General features: G+C 40.2%; 1 protein-coding gene across 1 annotated transcript in view; it reads right to left on the bottom strand.

Annotated features, from left to right (window-relative positions):
• Nucleotides 1-489: 489 nt before the first annotated feature.
• The window catches only part of ano6 (anoctamin 6), a 34,476-nt gene continuing 15,156 nt past the window's right edge, over nt 490-19,809 (bottom strand). The window contains exons 10-20 of the mRNA XM_056245407.1: nt 12,370-12,430; nt 10,670-10,815; nt 10,492-10,569; nt 10,101-10,335; nt 7,239-7,408; nt 6,224-6,321; nt 5,954-6,084; nt 5,653-5,858; nt 4,322-4,530; nt 803-908; nt 490-708 (exon numbers count right to left, since the gene is read on the bottom strand). Of these exons, the coding sequence (XP_056101382.1) occupies nt 490-708; nt 803-908; nt 4,322-4,530; nt 5,653-5,858; nt 5,954-6,084; nt 6,224-6,321; nt 7,239-7,408; nt 10,101-10,335; nt 10,492-10,569; nt 10,670-10,815; nt 12,370-12,430 (1,659 nt within the window). The remainder of the gene's footprint in view (nt 709-802; nt 909-4,321; nt 4,531-5,652; nt 5,859-5,953; nt 6,085-6,223; nt 6,322-7,238; nt 7,409-10,100; nt 10,336-10,491; nt 10,570-10,669; nt 10,816-12,369; nt 12,431-19,809) is intronic.

The following is a 19,809-nucleotide window of genomic DNA, read 5'->3' as shown; positions in this document are numbered from 1 at the left end:
TTGATGTATAAACCAAACATTAAAAAAACTTGATTTGTCAGCATAATACTTGATAGTCACGTAACTCCTTTAAAAATATCTTGCATTGTTTTATAACAGATTTTGCACATTTAGTTCAATAAGAAGTGATAAAGATAACATACTTGTTTTCATAATATAAAATACGTCGGTAACATCTGCATATCAATGAATTGTCAGAACAAAAGCTATTGGTTTTTTCCAGTCGTCTGCAACAAACGAAGAATTATGACAACATATCCCACTTGGCAAAAAGCAATTTCTAAAAAATATTAAACCTAGTGGTTTTAAGATGTGGGCTCCACACAAAACCTGTTTTCAAGGCATATTTCACTCGGCACATTATACACTGTGTCTGGTAAAATGAAAATGACTATGCAAACATTCTTGAGCTTGTTTGTTTGAGGTTTAAGACGCATGGATCTGAATATGAGGCGTGGGACAGGGATTAAGGATGGTAAATGTAAGGCTTCACAGCTTCAGGTCCAACTCCAACTCCATCTCCGGGTCTTCAGCCTGGTTCTGAAGCTTCTCAGTGACGGGCTTCATGAGTTCCTTAAACTGTTGGATGTTGGTTTCATGCAGGTTCTTCTGCGTCAGGTAACGCTCCCGTTTGATCTGTTCTTTCAGCGCTTCCGGCACATCCGGTATTATGTAGGACAGCATGAATTTTGTGAAATAAACGATGTGCTGAGAGGAGAACAAAACAGCATATTTAAAACCTTAAAAACACAAAGTTTGTTTCACGAGGTAATCAATAGGCGTATCACATCTAGTCACCCACCTCAACAACAATCATAAAAGCCAGTTTGGCAGCAATAACGTGCCAATAATATATGTTGAACTCATATTGATTATGATGACTTGGAGGATTCCTGAAATCTCGATACCTGAAAACATAACAAGAGCAAATTAATACATCTGTCAGTGTTCATAAAATAATCAACTGCTCTTTATATTTAACAATGTAAAATCTTAAAGTCCCCCTGTAGTCAATCATTTTGTCCCCTAAAACTCATCGTTGATCACCACAATGGCATATTTAAATGTTTTTTTTTCCTTTGCATACTTTAAAATAGCTTGAATGTAACTCGACACCCTTGCCTCATTTAGTATTCGCGGTTCTATGAATATGCAAATGAGCTCCGCCTCCACTCACTCGTACAGGCTCATCCATAAGTTCATGTATTAGAATGGTAATGCATTTTATGTATCGCTCTCTGCAACGTCGGACACATAACGGTTATTAATATGATTAGCCTTTTGCTTGACTATGCTATCAAACAGATAATAATGTGTTGCTAATGTTACACAAACCATGTTCACCATCTCAGAGTCAGACTGCTGCCTTCTAAAAATCATCAGAAACGCTTTGAACAACTAGGAACATCAGTGGAGAAATCCATATAGTTCATCATAACATTGTTATATATATATATATATATCATACACCCGCTATATTGCTAAATCCACCCGATTTTCCATATCAACAGAAAAATATACGGGGATAACCTGGCTTCTCTTGAGGCTCCCCTGCTAGTTCGCTGTTAATGATATGCTAAATCCCGCCGGCACGTTGATCTGATTGGTTACAAGGTCGTTTGTGACGTCAGAAACATTAGCGATTTCAAACCGTGTTTTTGAGACTGTCTTTGGTTCACTGCAGTTTTAAGCAGAAAATACTCAGCAATGCTGTCGACTTATGAATTTACACACGGTTTGTCTTAAAGCATATTTAAAAAAACAACACGTAGACATATAAACAACATTAAAGGGGTGGTTGATTATGATTTCACTTTTCTAACTTTAGTTAGTGTGTAATATTGCTGTTTGAGCATAAACAACATCTGCAAAGTTCCGAATCTCAAAGTTCAAAGCAAAGGGAGTGTAGCTGAGGCGTGCTACTACTATAATAATACGCTGATTGAGGCGGCCAAATATGGACTGGATTCCGGTCAGAGAATCAGGGAGCGGAGAGAAGATTCTTCACAGAGATGTTTTATTGTACAGTCTTTGGGTGGTTATCTGGATTAGTTATTCATTGGCAATGATGTCTGTATTAATGGTCTAAAGGAACAATAAAGAAATATAATTAAGATTGTATTCTGAAAATAATTTACACACTGGCATGGTAATAAAACAAATACGATAAACATAATACACTGTACCATGGTATGTTACTAATATAAAACACATTGGTTACACAGTTGAGAATACTTCCAATGCTAATACTGATTAGCGGATTTATCTCGCGGCAAATTACGGCCGCTACGGCGCTCCAAACGCGCCGATAACAACCGTAGAACGATCGCGGGACATCAAACACATACATTCAATAAACATACATATGCAGATGTACTTAAGCCGCCTTTCCACTGCACACGACAAACGACAGCCGTTGGACCGGAAGTCATTCATTTCCAATGGAGAGTCGTACGGGAGCTGCGGGGAGTTCCGATCATATGCGTATGCGGAAAATTCGTATCCGATTTGAGCTTTGGATCCGTTGAAATATCTGAACTTCTGCGGCTAGACCGTATGCGACTGGCCGACCGGATGTGATGTATTCTAATCAAAACTATGAGCGTGAGGCTAGAATTACCAATATTTCAACTCTTTAATGTTATTCTGTAAATTCTATTTCTGTAAAATGTCGGTTATTAATAATTATGGCAGAAAAAAATATTTTATAATTATTAAATCAATATTTATTTTGATTAGCTCTGTAAAATCTATTGTTTTTATTTTAGATGTATTGGGGGTCATTTGTTTTGTGTGGATATATTCATGCATGAATTACATTAATCATTCATTTTACCATTGTGAATAGCCGAGGGACGGTTGCTTCACGACCAATTTCAAAGTTCCGTGCGACTGACACTAGGGGGCGAAATGCGACAATCGTATGCGAATGTCGTGTGCAGTGGAAAGGCGGCTTTACATCAAGGCATAAACGCATTAAACAAACATAAATAAGCGTGAAGAGGTGAACATTCCCCAAGACAGTCTTCCTGTGTGTTCCACTATAATCGGTCCGTGTGGCAAACAACTCTGATTCCTAGGACAGGCTTTCGTACAGGGAGATATTTCCTTTTAAAGAAATTGTTTTTTAAGGACTACAACAAACGGCTGGTAGGGACCACACGAGCTTCCTCCCGGGTTAGTGACATCACTAACCCTAAAATTTACATAAACCCGCCCCCGGGAGCGATATTTTTTTTCACAGGATGGTAGAGGAAGACTCATGAATATTCATTAGGGAACTCATCCCTGATTGGTCTGATGACCTACCCCCTAACCCCGCCCCTAAACCTACCAGTCACTGGGGTTAAGACCAATCAGGGATGAGTTCCCTAATGAATATTCATGAGTCTTCCCCTACCATCCTGTAAAAAAAAATATCGCCCCCGGGAACACGCAGTCCATGTTGAGAAGAGGAAAAGTTGTTGTATAAGAGTACATTTATCAGTCAGCTCAAACTGTAGCATCCATATTTTCACATGCAATAGAAAGTCACTCTGTGTGCATCTCACAACAGTTCCTATACCAGCGATTTATAGATTATCCTGACAGAATATGCTAATTGAAGATAGTTAACTCCAAATCAGCAACATAAATTCATCAACTAACCATTCAGAGACGTCCTGTTGAATTCTACATGTTGTCACTTCTTCTTAGTCTCTCCATCTTTGTCTGACTCCGTTTTAAACATAAAAGGCAGAACAGTTTCTGACATTTAAGCGTGTGTCTGCGTGAGGTAATCGGAGCTGCTAACACACACACTCTTGAAGCTCCGCCCACTGTGCCGGGAGCTGCAGCTCATTTGCATTTAAAGGGCCAGACACAAAACTGTGCGTTTTTGCTAACCCTCAAAAAGTGACAAATTTAACATGCTATATAAAAATATCTGTGGGGTATTTGGAGCTAAAACTACACATACACACTCTGGGGACATCAGAGATTTGTTTTACATCTTGTGAAAAGGGAATTATACCACCCCTTTAAATAGTTAAAACTCCACCTTAAAAACTACAGCTCAATCCGACCTTAACATCTGTTGCCACCAGCCATATTACAAGACAAGCTTTTGCTCTTTTCTATGCAACGCTATAGAAGTAATGTTAGGGTAGTTTTATATAAAAGATCCAAACATACAGGTGTTACAGGTCACTTATAATGCGAAACACTTTTCTAAATGTTTAGATAAATCTATGAAACATGCATGCTGTGTATTAAACCACGAGCGAGCTGTAATTCACAAATATAACATGCTGTAATAACTGGAGATGTTTTACAAGCTGACCGGCATGTGGTGATGTTGGGCCAGTGCTGTGTGGTTTCATTATTTGGTTCGCTCTTTTCACTGAAGTCTGCGACGTTGAATACAGACAGCGAGCTGTTGATGAAGCCGGCCATGGTGTGGTCTGAGCCGCCGGTGTAAGGGTTCACAGAAAACGCCCAGTAATAAACCAGCCGAGGAATCATGTCCGAAGTGAAGGCAATGATGGCAGCCTGGAGAGGAAAACACACACACATGCAGACAGTGAGTGAACATGACCTGAATCACACAACAAGTTGCAAAAACAACTTCTAAACTAGGGCTGAGTACTGACACAAATTTTTGAGATTCGATTCTGACTCACAAACTTGTGATTTGATTCAATTCTGATCTTGATTCAAATTGAATTGATTCATTTGGAAATGTATTAGCTACAGTACAACAAGTCAAAGATTTAAATATAATGTAATTTAATTTATTAGTAACTGTTTCTTTTTTTAAATATAAACACTTAAATGGTGGACGTGTTGAAAACTAGTTTTCATGACGGATTTAGTAAAGTGGAAGAGATGATCGGTTCACGAGCCACATTAAAAAACATCAAAACAACAGTTATTGTTTGAATGTCATAATAAAATGGACAGAATTTGAAAGCAATTTAAAGTAACCTTCTGTATATCCTTTTATTTCTCACAACTTATTGAATTTTCATGTATACGTATATTTTTAAATTTGTTTTTGTACTTTTTTTTTTTAAATGAGCTGAAATTGACTTTATTGTCACCACTGGAGTTCCCCAAGGCTCAGTCTTGGACCCTCTTTTATTTATTATTTATTTGCTTCCCCTTGGACACATTTGTGTTTAACTGAAGAAATAAAATCATGTACAGGTGAAACTCGAAAAATTAGAATATCGTGCAAAAGTTAATTTATTTCAGTAATTCAACTTAAAAGGTGAAACTAATATATTATATAGACCCATTACATGCAAAGTGAGATATTTCAAGCCTTTATTTGTTATAATTTTGATGATTATGGCTTACAGCTTATAAAAACCTTTCACAATATTTTAATTATTTGGGGTTTTTTCATAAGCTGTAAGCCCTAATCATCAAAATTATAACAAATAAAGGCTTGAAATATCTCACTTTGCATGTAATGAGTATATATAATATATTAGTTTCACAAATAATATTGAAATAAATGAACTTTTGCACGATATTCACATTTTTCGAGTTTCACCTGTACATCAGTGATGGGATGAGGGTGAGTAAATAATGAGATAATTGTAATTTTTGGGTGAATTATCCGTTTAAGAATCAAAATGAGAATCGATTAAAATATTTTCAACCCACATTTGTGGCCACTGCGAGAATCGCCACTCCCTGTAGGATCGGCTGCCAGGCTCCAATGTCCTGGGCCTTTTCCGGGACTATCCGACGGAACTGAGTAGTGATTTTCCAGGCGTCCACACGGATTTCACACAGATTGTTGATCAGCGCCAGGAGAGGAGCCAACGGGAACGACGCCACAAACAGAGTCACAAATCCAAACTGGATCACTGTGGGAATGCAACAGACCAAAAACACATTCAGACAACAGTGTTCGGGCACTCGCAGCTGATTGGATGGTTGAAATGTGTGCGCAAAATCTCACCCATCTCCAGGTATTCATAAAACAGGCCGAGCTTTCCTATTGGCTGGAGTTGATAGTCCTGCTCCCAGCGAGGAATCTCTTTTTCTGAACCCACCTGGGTGCAACGACGAAATATCAGATTCTTCACCCACCTAGAAACACGATTGTTTATTAATTTGCTGTTGTTTTTTATCAGCTCTATGAAAGAGTTAATAATCAGTGCTGATGATCATCAAAATTCAAGTCGAGCCAAATTGATCATGATGTTAATGTTCAAAATTTGAAACTCACGGCAGAAGGACTTCTTGTATGTTGTTCCAGACGGCCTTTCCGGTCATGATGATTGACAGCTGAGTGGTCAGCTCAGTCAGGCAGCCGCCAGGATCACACTGAACGCAATATTGTTTCATGTTATATGAAATAAACACATGTAACAGACTTCACACTTTTTATTTAAATCCACTTGCATTGCATTCAAGGAATTCAGTTGCATATCAGTTGATGCAGTCAACTGATCATGAAGTCAAACTTATGACATACCAAGTCATATTTATGAGATGAAAAGTTGAAATTATTACATTAAAAAGTCAAAATGATGACAAAACAAATTGAGATTATGACTTATAGTAATACTTTTGACATTAAAAATCTAAAATTATAATATTAAGAAGTTAAAATTCGGACAAAAGTCAAAATTATGTCTTGAAGTCATATTTTCCACATTAAAAAGGTCGAAATTATGGCTTAAAAGTTTAAATTATGACAAAAAGTCAAAATATTGGCATGCTAAATGATAAAAGATGAAAAGTAAAAAATATGACATAAATCTAAATTTTGACAATTTAAGTCGAAATTCTGACTTAAAAAGTCATTACTATAACATTAAAAAGTTATGTAATTATGACAGAAAGAGTCAAAATTCTGACTTAAAAAGTTACATACTAAGTCATAATGACATAGTCATAGTTATAAGATTAAAAAGACAACGTATACATTGACTTTCTCATAATCATGTATTCTTCAGTCAGAATTTTGACCTTTTAAAGCTACAATATGTAAGATTTTTGTAATAAAATCTCCCAAAAAAAATGACATATTGTAGCTTTAAGTTAGAATTTCAACTTTTTAATGTCATAATTTCAGCTTAGTAATTAGTATGTTATAATTATGACTTTTTAAGAAGAGAAGTAGAGTGGTAACTACTGAAGCAGCTGGCATGTAGTTTATACTCAGAATTTCTGATAATAATAATAACAACAGGGTTTTTTTGCCTGTAGTTCCTCGTCTCCTCACAGAAATCTCTCACCTCCTCGTTGCGGAACTGCCCGAACCAGTAGACGGGCTGTCCCGGGTAGCCCACCAGCTTTCCTTTGAAGAAAGCGATGTAGAAACAGGACGAGTAATAGTTCACAAACTGAAAGAGGAACATCTTCAGCGTCAGGCTGTTCTCGTACTCCGTTTTGGTCCGCGGCAGCTCTGTAGCACACAGAATGAGCCCCATATTTACTTAGAGGATCCTATAAACCGGGGTCTTAAACTCAACTTAACTGGGGGCCGCTGGAGGTGGAGTCTGGGTCAGGCTGGGCCGCATCAAGTATCCCACAAAAAAATAGTATTCAAGTATTCCAAAAAAGGAGCACAACTGATCCAATCTTCTCAATCTTTATTATTAAAGTTTCTTCTGAACTATTCCTCTGAATTTGGACATTCCTTTCTGTACATGATTGGTTCTTCATGAGCCGTCCTTCTGACAGTTGAAGTTCATTTTACAAACTTTCTTTGTCTTTTCCTTATAACACATCTTTTGTGATTCTTTTATTTGCTCATGTCCTTTTTATTTTCAATATGATATTGAATGTTTTTTTGGAAGGCACATTTCCTTTTATTATACTTAGAAAAACGATTATTGCTTTTGAAATACAAATATATGCAGTCATGTCTGCCCGTCTTATTGAGTTCGTTCTTCACATGTATAGTGTCTCAGGGAAATTACTGACTTTGCACAAATCAAAGCAAACCTTCTTATCAACCTGTTGGAAACATATTACAAGCTCAAAATGATTATTCTCACATTGTTTTAGACTGCAGGGGTCTCCAACACGTCGCTCGCGAGCTGCCAGTAGCCCGTGGCCTGATTGGTGGCAGCTCGCCAAGTTCACATATTGCGCTCACATATTTTGCGCGCTCAAGTGCGTTATTTCAAATGTAGGCGCTCATAATTGAAGCGACGCGCTATTTTTTTCCAGGCGCAGTATGTTTGTACTTCGCGGTTGTCTATGACAACTATTGACAACAAACCCACCGTAAGCTGTCACAAGACTATCTATGGTAGCCCATAAGGGATAAAACAAAACAAAACAAAAAACGTGCACACGCAACGACGGGCCGCACTAACATTAAACTTTAATGTCAAGTAGGGGGCCACAAAATATCACGCGAGTTTGAGACCACTGCTATAAACACTTTTACTCAGTATGGAAATAAAATAACTAATGCAGTTAATTACTGTTAACACTTAAGGGGGTCGCACACCGGACGAGAAGCGCAGCGCCAGGTCTTTAAAATTCGAACACATTATTCTCTATGAGTGTACTGTTACGTGGAAGTGTATTTGCCTTGTGTTGTTGGGGAAAACAGTGTAGGTTTCCCTGGTGTGCTTTCTCTCTCGTTTCTTTCTCTCACTGTAATGACTCACAGGTGGAGCTGCTAACGAGTGACCTGACACACCAGCGGCGCCATTCGGCGTCTGTCCGCGGCGCCCAGCTACGGCTCAGGACCTTGTTCAAAACCCTGCCGCGCCACAGAGCGCCATTTGCATAGTTTTATATTAAATTTACATTTATTTGTCTCAAATCGACGTTAATGTACATGGCTTCACCCCGTGCTGTTTTCACTCGGGTTAGCTAAACGCTAGCTAAATAAATACTATTGTATTATGTGACATAGTTGCCTAGACAACGGATAACGTTACAACAAAATAACAGACTCAACGTGATAGACACTTTTACTTGATTAACGTTCAAACATCAGCTAGTATTCAATGAACATAAAAAAAAAAAAATAATAATCAAGAAAAAACACACATCGTGCAGCTCTTCGACCAGGAGTTGATTCAAAATTGTGCTCGCGCCATTAGAATGTGCGGTGTGCGATACCTGGAGTTGTCCTAGACGTGGCGCGGCGCTGCACTGCGCTTCTCGTCCGGTGTGCGACCCCCTTTAGGGCCCCATTGCTAGTTTCAGCCTGACGCAGTTATCATTTTTATGTCCTGCGCTACGTTGTTTAAATAGCAAATGCATTTGCGCCTATGGGCTTCTGATCTGAAAACGTGGCGTGTTCGGGCGCATTGTTGGTGCGTTGCTATTTTTTTTTTGTTATTTAAAGAGCGCGTTAGTAATACGAGCTTATAGGCGGGTCCACAACACACGTACACTCTGCTCATTACACACACAGGGACGCGCAGCAGCACACAAACATGCCAAATATTAAAAATAAAAGGATTACAATGTAAAAGATTATTATTGTGTACATAAAGATATGGTGGAATCCGGCTTGTCCCGTAGATGTTCTGCTTGAGCTTTAACCTCTCACACACACACACACACACACAGACACACACACAGACACACACACACACAGACACACACACACACACACACACACACACACACACACACACACACACACACACAGACACACACACACACACAGACACACACACACACACACAGACACACACACACACAGCTTTAACCTCGCGCACGAGCAGATCCGTTTCCTCGCTAGAGAAGCGTTCGGTTTTTCCGCTTGCAAATTGCGCGTGTAAATAGCGAATCCGCCATCATGGCGCGAGCGCAACTGGCTTTTAAAGGGAATGGGAGATGAGACTCTGATTGTTTTTTTGCACGTTACGCCCAAAACACACCCATTACTCATTAAGAGAATAGAGACAACACTTTTAGTGCATGCGCCGCACGCGCCGACCATTTTCCCCATCATTAAACTAGCAAAAGTGGATTCAGACGCCCTGAGTGCGCTTTAGACCATGCACTTAGATCGATAAAATAGGGCTTTTATTGTCAAAAAAATGTTTCAAGTCAAGTTAATTCAGCGAATCCCTGCTGTAAATCATCAAACTACAGCGTTATGAGTGAAACTGGTGACTTACCGAAATCTGTGATCCAGATGGCTACTTTTTCGTAGACGTTGTTGAGAATCATGATGAGGATGAAGCTGATGATGGAGGCTGTGATGGAAGTGGCCATCTGAGGGGTGACGTACTCTTTGAACGGCTCCAGCTCCTTGTGATTGTTCATATCCGAGCGCAGCCTCGTAGAGAAAACAAGAAACATCGCCAAGCGATACACGATCACCCCAACCACTGATGCTATGATCAACAGAATCTACACGAGATCATAAAAAAGCAACAGAGAGGCGGATGATGCAACATGAAATTACATTGAAAAGCCATTTTACATGCATAATGTGAATGAAAGTGATTTAGAACATGTATTAGACTAGGCTTTAAATGTATGATGAGACTGAAAGTGTAAGATTACCCAGAATAACACAGTGCTGATGCCACATGACACTCTCACGCACTTCCCACAGGCCGTGTACGGCACCTTCTCATTAGACTGTACGAGACAAACACAGAAGCACACTGCATATTTAATGCTTTTTTAAGCAAACACCAAAAACAATTAATACAACGACTGCATCCAGTGAAACTCGTACCTTTGTAATAGGGTTTATTCTTTCATGGATGCATTTGGCCTCATATTCGGGTCGTGGCTGTTCCTCTTGCTGAAGAAACTCCACCGTGTCCCAATCGTGCTCCAGCACGGCCTGGTACCGTTTCCAGAACTCCAAAAACAGTGTCACTGTGAAAGATAAAAGACATTGCATACAAGATGTACCAAGTCATATTTATAAGATGAAAAGCTGAAAGTTTGACATTTAAAGTTAAAATTATGACGTAAAAAGTCGAAATTATGAATTGAAGTCATAATTATTACATTAAAAAGTCAAAATTATGACTTAAATTCATAATTACGACATTAACAAGTTGAAATTATGACATTAAACATTTAAAATTATGACGTAAAAAGTCAAAATTATGACGTAAATTCATAATTACGACATTAACAAGTTGAAATTATGACATTAAACAGTTAACATTATGACGTAAAAAGTCGAAATTATGAATTGAAGTCATAATTATTACATTAAAAAGTCGAAATTACGACTTAAAAGTTTAAATTATGACAAAAAGTCAAAATTATGACTTAAATTCATAATTACGACATTACAAGTTGAAATTATGACATTAAACAGTTAAAATTATGACGTAAAAAGTCAAAATTATGAATTGAAGTCATAATTATTACATTAAAAAGTCGAAATTACAACTTAAAAGTTTAAATTATGACAAAAAGTCAAAATTATGACTTAAATTCATAATTACGACATTAACAAGTTAAAATTATGACGTAAAAAGTCGAAATTATGAATTGAAGTCATAATTATTACATTAAAAAGTCGAAATTACGACTTAAAAGTTTAAATTATGACAAAAAGTCAAAATTATGACTTAAATTCATAATTACGACATTAACAAGTTGAAATTGACATTAAACAGTTAAAATTATGACGTAAAAAGTCAAAATTATGATTAAAATTCATAATTACGAAATTAACAAGTTGAAATTATGAGATTAAACAGTTAAAATTATGACGTAAAAAGTCGAAATTATGAATTGAAGTCATAATTATTACATTAAAAAGTCGAAATTATGACTTGAAAGTTTAAATTATGACAAAAAGTCAAAATTATGGCAAGCTAAATGATATAAGAAAAAGTCAAAAATATGACTAAATTAGGACATTAGATTAGGTCAAAATGACTAAATCGAAACTATAGCGTTAAAAAGTCAAAATTATGATAGTCAAAATTGACATAAAAAGTTAAAATTATGACTTATAATAATTACTACATTAAAAAAATCTAAATTATGACATACTAAGTCAAAATTATGACATTAAGAGTCAAAATTATATATTAAGTCATAATGACATAAAGATAATGTATATATTGACTTTCTATGTCATAATCATGTATTTTTCAGTCAGAATTGTCAACTTTTTAATGGCAAAACGGCAAAAAGCTCCAAATATATTTATGCAATGCATCTAAATGTTGCATTACAAAAATTGCAACACTTTACAATAAGGTCCCATTAGTAATACATTAACTATTGTGAACATTGGAAAAATGACTGTTGCATGTACAGTAGCTTGCTGGTTCTCGGCCAGAATAAGCTGAGCCAATGTTGATGTAAAAGCATTGTTGATGCAATGTTGAGTAATCAAAGGATTAGCATAATGAGGCTAGGATTAGGGTTCAAATGTGACCAGTGTATGACATCATTACTCACCCCAAACAGACATGAAAACAGCAAACACTAATGTCCCATAGTTATCAAATACACACAGTCTCTGTGGGGGGAAAAACGAGAACAGAAACACATTATCAGTTTCAGAACAACAAAAAGGGAGTTTCACAAACACCAGAAGTTAAAACCAAGATCAGACATGAAATCTCCAAATTCTCCAGAGGAGACGTTGTGAAATTATGACATTAAACAGTTAAAATTATGACGTAAAAAGTCGAAATTATGAATTGAAGTCATAATTATTACATTAAAAAGTCAAAATTATGACTTAAATTCATAATTACGACATTAACAAGTTGAAATTGACATTAAACAGTTAAAATTATGACGTAAAAAGTCAAAATTATGACTTTTGTGATCAACATCTGTGATCAACAAAACGTTTATGATTCTTACACGTTCTGTTCATCATGATAATCTTCACAAATGAACACAACTTCAGACCTAAATACAACTGGCAGCAGTTAAAAGCTAAACGTAGGCTATAAACGAACTACATCACAGTCACATGACTTCAATCAAACACTTTAGATGTACAAAAATGGTGCACTCATATTATAAATGGGAGAAAGTGCAATGAGCAATATGGCGGAATTAGTCCCGCCTTCTAAATAAAAGAGCCAATCGCTGATTGATAAAGTCATCTTATATGACATTTAATGTCCTCAAAAACATCAAAGTCCTATTTATTTAAAATCTAGTCCATAATCTATTTAATTGCGTTCCCAAACACCAGCCATCCGATTGCAAGCATTATAGCATTTAGTCATTTATTATGATATATGAAAATATAACCACAGTGGCTTCACAGACTGCAGCAACTTGCATTTTTATTACAGATATTTCGCGCAAATTTCCCAGGAAGAGACAATTTTACTCTCTTAAGCACATGGGATGGAAACGGTGACTTGTTTGTAGATGTTTTATGCGATATTTAAATTTTGCACGCAAGATAAATTTGCAACTTTGGATGGAAACATGGCTATTGACTTCAGGACAATGGAACCGGAGGCACTAAAATGCTTGTTTCTGGGTTTTGGACAAGCGGCGATCTTCCTCTCTCTCTTGAATCCAACACTGAAGTGACTTAAACTGCAATTCATCGACTGGCCACTAGAGACCGGCTGCAAAAGAGAGTCAATCCCATAGACCTCCATGTTAAAATGCCCAACTTTACAGCAGAAAAAAACATGTTTACAGCCTGGTGCAAAAAGTGGTTTTGGTCTATATAGTTAATTTTGCCCTTCATGACGACTGTGAGGGGGGTGAATTTTTTTTATAACTCATCCGTTTAAATTATATTAAGCCTTAAAGTTCTGAATAATTAAGGGCGTGGCCACTTGAGTGACAGGTGGATTGCCGCTGATGTCACTACTAGCCGTTTGTCAGCTGTCTGTTAGCGTCACGTCTCCTCAGCTAATCCGCCTCGCTGCGCATTTTCAGTTATCCGGGATGGCGATATTTTTTTTCCCAGGATGGTAGGGGAAGGTACCGCCTTTTTCGTCTCTGATTGGCTAGAAGGGCTGTGTGTGTGTGTGTGTGTGTGATGGGTAGGTTAAGGGGTCGGGTTAGTGTGTGTGTGTGTGTGTGTGTGTGTGTGTGATGGGTAGGTTTAGGGGTCGGGTTAGTGTGTGTGTGTGTGTGTGTGTGTGTGTGTGTGATGGGTAGGTTTAGGGGTCGGGTTAGTGTGTGTGTGTGTGTGTGTGTGTGATGGGTAGGTTTAGGGGTCGGGTTAGTGTGTGTGTGTGTGTGTGTGTGTGATGGGTAGGTTTAGGGGTCGGGTTAGTGTGTGTGTGTGCGTTTGTGTGTGTGATGGGTAGGTTTAGGGGTCGGGTTAGTGTGTGTGTGTGTGTGTGTGTGTGTGATGGGTAGGTTTAGGGGTCGGGTTAGTGTATGTGTGTGTGTGTGTGTGTGTGATGGGTAGGTTTAGGGGTCGGGTTAGTGTGTGTGTGTGTGATGGGTAGGTTTAGAGGTAGTGTGTCTGTAGTGTGTGTGTGTGTGATGGGTAGGTTTAGGGGTCGGGTTAGTCTGTGTGTGTGTGTGTGTGATCGGTAGGTTTAGAGGTAGTGTGTGTGTGTGTGTGTGTGTGTGTGTGTGTGTGTGTGATGGGTAGGTTTAGGGGTCGGTTTAGTGTGTGTGTGTGTGATGGGTAGTTTTAGGGGTCGGGTTAGTGTGTGTGTGATGGGTAGGTTTAGAGGTCGGGTTAGTGTGTGTGTGTGATGGGTAGGTTTAGGGGTCGGGTTAGTGTGTGTGTGTGTGTGTGTGTGATGGGTAGGTTTAGGGGTCGGGTTAGTGTGTGTGTGTGATGGGTAGGTTTAGGGGTCGGGTTAGTGTGTGTGTGTGTGTGTGTGTGTGTGATGGGTAGGTTTAGGGGTCGGGTTAGTGTGTGTGTGTGTGTGTGTGTGTGATGGGTAGGTTTAGGGGTCGGGTTAGTGTGTGTGTGTGTGTGTGTGATGGGTAGGTTTATGGGTCGGGTTAGTGTGTGTGTGTGTGTGTGTGATGGGCAGTGTTGGGCAGTAACGCGTTACTGTTACGCAGTTACTTTTGACAGTAACTAATACTGTAACGCATTACTTTTTAAATAAATTAACTCCGTTACCGTTACCATATGGCACGTTGTCCGTTACTTTTTAAAATTAATTAGTTGCTGGAGCGGCTGAGAAGTGTGCGCTGTCATTACACAGTACGAGAGCACTGAAGAGACTGCTAGCATTATACAGAGCGAGAGGACACCTGAGGACACATAACAAACTCACTGGCTGAGTTGTTTACGTACACGTGAGGCAGCGCGAGCACGGAGATTACAAGCTGCACAGTGAGCGCTGAGCACTTGATGCGCATTTAAAACACAGACAGCGAAACGTTATGAATACAGAACACTTAAGTACACATTGCCATATCATTATAAAATAATACATTTTTTGACTAGATGCTGCATCAGCAGAGAAAGAACAGAAGCTTGCCGTCGAGTCTGAGAGGAATAACATTAGTAACGGCTAACTTACCTCAAGCGATTAAAGCAATGTGACAAAAACACACGCAGACCTGACCCACATGTTTTATGTCGCAATTGTTACCATCTATTTGCATTAGTTTATGTCCAGCTGGTCACTTTTATGCATTCATTAGCCGGCGAAGTTGTATTTTTAAAACTAGTGACGCGATTGATTGCTTACATTGATGTGTTCATGCAGCCGACATCAAGTCTAATCAAGTGTTCTAAAATTTAAGCAAATAAAGTGAAAGACTGTACATGTAATATAGGTCTACATTTATGTAATTTTAATGCTCTGGCCTTTGCAGATATTTAAATATGGCCATCTTCTTTAAGCTTGAATCATATAAATGGCAACACTTTACAATAAGATAACAATTTTAGCATTAAATATGGTTAATAAATGTTGTAGAAGTATCATTCATTGTTAGATGTATTTGTATCTCCTGTAATTGCACAGGAAGATGTTACCACCTGCTGGGCATTGCTGCCTGTCGCACCTCCTCCAGTGCCCATGGGTCAGCTGCAGGGTCATCAGCCAGAAACCACCGTTCACCGACGTTTCGCTCCTTCAATTCTGGAACATCTCCTGGTGGCGGAGCAGTGACAGGGACGTCTCCCTGTCACCCCCTGCAGCTGATAGCTGTTCTCCCTGCTGCTGTTATCTGGGGTTAGATGTTCTTCCCCCAACACCTGTCTTTCCTCCTCAGCCAGAGCCAAAAGCTACCTTTCTCTGCCTCCTCTGCCAGATCCTTTGTTGCCCTCCTTAGCCTCCCTCCGGCCACTCCTGCTTCCCTCAAGAGGCGTATGGTTGACACCCCAAGGAAACCTCGGCATCCGACCTCCACTGGGTGGATGGTCGTCTTCCAGCCAGCCTCCCGGCACTCGGCAGCAAGCTCCGAGTACTTGGCCTTCTTCCGTTCGAAGGCGGCCTCGATCCCCTCCTCCAGTGGTACAGTGAGCTCAATGAGGTGCGTACGCAGGATTCTTAATTTCCAAACCACTGGTGGAGGTTCCGAGGGCAGGGAAGCGTGTCGTAGGTTGAACGAATAAGGAAATTAAGTCTTGCCTGTGGGATCTTCCACACGTCTGACCAACTGATGTTCCGGTTCATGATTCCCTCCCAGGTTGTCCAGCTTCCTTGTCGACCCTGCGCCACGGCCTTGATTTTGTAGCGATCTTCCTCCATCCTCGTCACCTCTGCTACCACCATCTCCTTCCTTTGCTTGCGATTGACCTTGGACCAAAAGCGTGGCGTCTCTCCCCATCCTAGACCTGCTCTTCCTACCTGAACTCTGCCCATGATCTCCCGGTGTTGTAGCCGACCGACAGCTTGATCGACCTCGGTTTGGGCATTCCACTTGCGGCCAGTAGGAACCTTGGCATTTGCGTTCTTTACTGACTCGTCTGTGGACTCCCTCAGCTCGAGAACCAACCTGGTCTTTTCTTGCATGTAGCCCAACTGTATGGACTGCAGTGGCAGCTGCAGCATGTTTTTTCCAAATAGACCGGTTTCAGATAGGCACCGTGGCAACCCCAACCACTTTCGGATGAATGAGTTGGCTTTTCCATCCATCTTACTTACAGTTGATGAGGGAATCTCACTCATTTTCAGGGGCCACATCACCCTCCTGTAGAGTGTAAACTGGTAGCACCAGACCGTAAACTTCCCAGGGAGTTGGCTTTGGTCGATCCTTGCCAGTCCGTCGGAGAGCTGCTTCATGACGGTTTTCCCCATCTGTTTGTCAGATAGGTCTGCAGTGTACTGCCTCCCCAGGCTTTTATTATTATTTATTTATTTAATTATTATTTATTTAATGACCACACAGCCAGGCTGGTGGAATTTGTTTTCAGTACAGCTCTTTGGTACAGGTTCCAGCATTACATTAAACAGTAAACATTAAACATATAAAGTAACATACATATACATACAGATAAACACATTAATACATAATACATAAGGGGTCATGCTTAATCCACAGTCCTCAGCGTTCAGAGTTCAAAAGGTGTATTGCTTTTGGAATGAAACTATTTTTGAAGCGAGTTGTTCTAGAGGCGATTGTCCTATAACGCCTCCCAGAGGGCAGTAACTGGAAGGCGTAGTGAGCAGGGTGCGAGGTATCAGAAATTATCTTGTGGGCTCTGCGTAGTGTCCGTTTGTGGTAGAGTGATTCAAGGGATGGTAGGGTTGAACCAATGACTTTCGATGCTCTGTTGATGATACGCTGTAATTTCTTCCGGGAAAGGGAGTCAAGACTGCCAAACCAGACTGTGATGGAAGTGGTGAGGATGCTTTCAACGATGGCCATGTAGAAGTGGAGCAGAAGATGAGACCTTACTCTGAACTTCTTGAGCTGTCGGAGATGAAAAAGTCTTTGCTGGGCTTTTTTGTAGATATGATCTGTGTTGATTTTCCATTTAAGGTTATTGCTGATGTGTGTCCCAAGAAGTTTGAATGTATCAGTAATGGAGATGGGTTCACCTTCAATGAGCACAGGAGTTTTGGGGGATGGCTGACGTCTCAGGTCGACGATGAGTTCTTTTGTTTTTGATGTGTTGAGTAGAAGATCATGGTCTGTACACCAGGTCACTGCTTGGTTGATCTGTGCACGGTATACGGTTTCTTGGTTGTTGGTGATGAGTCCTATAATGGTTGTATCGTCTGCATATTTGTATAGGCTGACAGAACTGTGGTGTGATGTGAGCTGGTTTGTGTAGAGAGAAAATAGCCATGGCGAGAGAACACAGCCTTGGGGTGCGCCTGTACTGAGGAACAGAGGGGAGGATGTATTATTATTAATCTTTACCCTCTGTTGCCTGTTCCAGAGAAAACTGTGAATCCAGTGACAGATGCATGGATCGATATTCATGTCCAGTAATATATTGATCAGTTTGACCGGGTTTATTGTATTGAATGCCGAGCTGAAATCCATGAACAGGATGCGGGCATAGGTGTTTGCAGACTCAAGATGGTTAAGTATCTGATGAATTGCTAAGTTGATGGTGTCCTCAACTGACCTGTTGGCTCTGTATGCAAATTGGAATGGGTCCATGAGGGGTGTGGTGACAGTTTTTAGGTGATTGAGTACGATGCGTTCAAATGATTTCATGACTGCTGATGTCAAAGCAATAGGTCTGTAATCATTGAGACAGGAGATGTTCTTGGTTTTGGGAACCGGGATGATAATGGATTCTTTGAAGCACTTGGGTACTGAGTTTTGACAGAGGGAGGTATTGAATATGTCGGCGAAGACCCCAGCCAGTTCTGCAGCGCAGTGGTGGAGAACGTTGGGGCAGATGTTGTCTGGGCCGGGGGCTTTATTCCTCTTAAGTCCCCTTCTTTTGATCGGTTGCTCTGATAGAAGTGGGATTTTTTCCCCTCCAATGACGAAGATGGTATTGTCATTTCTGACTCCTCTCCTGAGGGACAAGCTCCGAGACTTGGAGGGCTTGATCGTCATTCTTGCCCATGACATTAATTCGTCCATCCTCTTCAGCAGTCTTGATGTGCATGCTGCTGTCTGAAGGAGGCTGGTGACATCATCCATGTAACTCCTCAGTGGGGGAAGCCTCTTGCCAGTTGGGAGTTTGATCCCCCCAACCATTTGCCTTGCCCCGATGAGGATTATCTCAAAGGCTGCTACAAACAGTATTGGAGAAATAGTACACCCCATCGCGATTCCTACTTCGAGCCGCTGCCATCCGGTGGTGAAGTCCTGGAGGGAAAAACACATCTGCAAGTTGCTAAAGTACTGAGCTACCAGGCTCTTGACGCAGGTGGGCATGTGGAAGAATTCCATGGCATAGTTGACCAGCTGATGCGGAACTGATCCGTACGCGTTGGCAAGGTCAAGCCAGATGACATGCAGGTCGGTCTTCTCCCGCTTGGCCGTCTGGATCTGGTCCCAGATCATAGTGGAGTGCTCTACACATCCTAGGAAACCTGGAACTCCTGCCTTCTGGCAGTTGGTGTCAACATAGCCATTCTCGAGCAGATAGTTAGTCATCCTCCTGGCTAGCACTGAGAAGAAGATCTTTCCTTCTACATTCAGTAGTGCAATGTTCCGGAATTGGCTAATGTCTTTGGAGTTCGTTTCCTTAGGTATGAAGACTGCTACCTCTCTTTGCCACTCAGATGGAATGATTTCCTTTTTCCAGGCAGTTCTCATCAGATACCATAGTAGCTCTAGTACCTTGGGGCAGTTCTTATAAAGCTTGTAGGGGACCCCATTGGGACCAGGTGCGGAAGAGGACCTTGCCTTCTCCACGACTTGTCTGACTTCGCTGAGCTTGAGGGGCATGATGTTGAACTCAACTGTTGGCTTTGCCGGCTGGGGCACGTATCCTGGAGTTCCTAAAGGGACGCTCCTTTGTGGATCACTGTACTGCTCTTTGACATACTGCTCCAGTTTCTCCTTGGTGGTTTC

This window comes from Rhinichthys klamathensis, unplaced genomic scaffold (genome assembly GCF_029890125.1).
Source record: "Rhinichthys klamathensis goyatoka isolate OS25496 unplaced genomic scaffold, OSU_Roscu_1.1 h1tg000029l_1, whole genome shotgun sequence".
NCBI classification, from domain to species: domain Eukaryota; kingdom Metazoa; phylum Chordata; class Actinopteri; order Cypriniformes; family Leuciscidae; genus Rhinichthys; species Rhinichthys klamathensis.
Note: the sequence above shows the minus strand (reverse complement) of the source record. Positions and strands in the feature narration are given on the sequence as shown.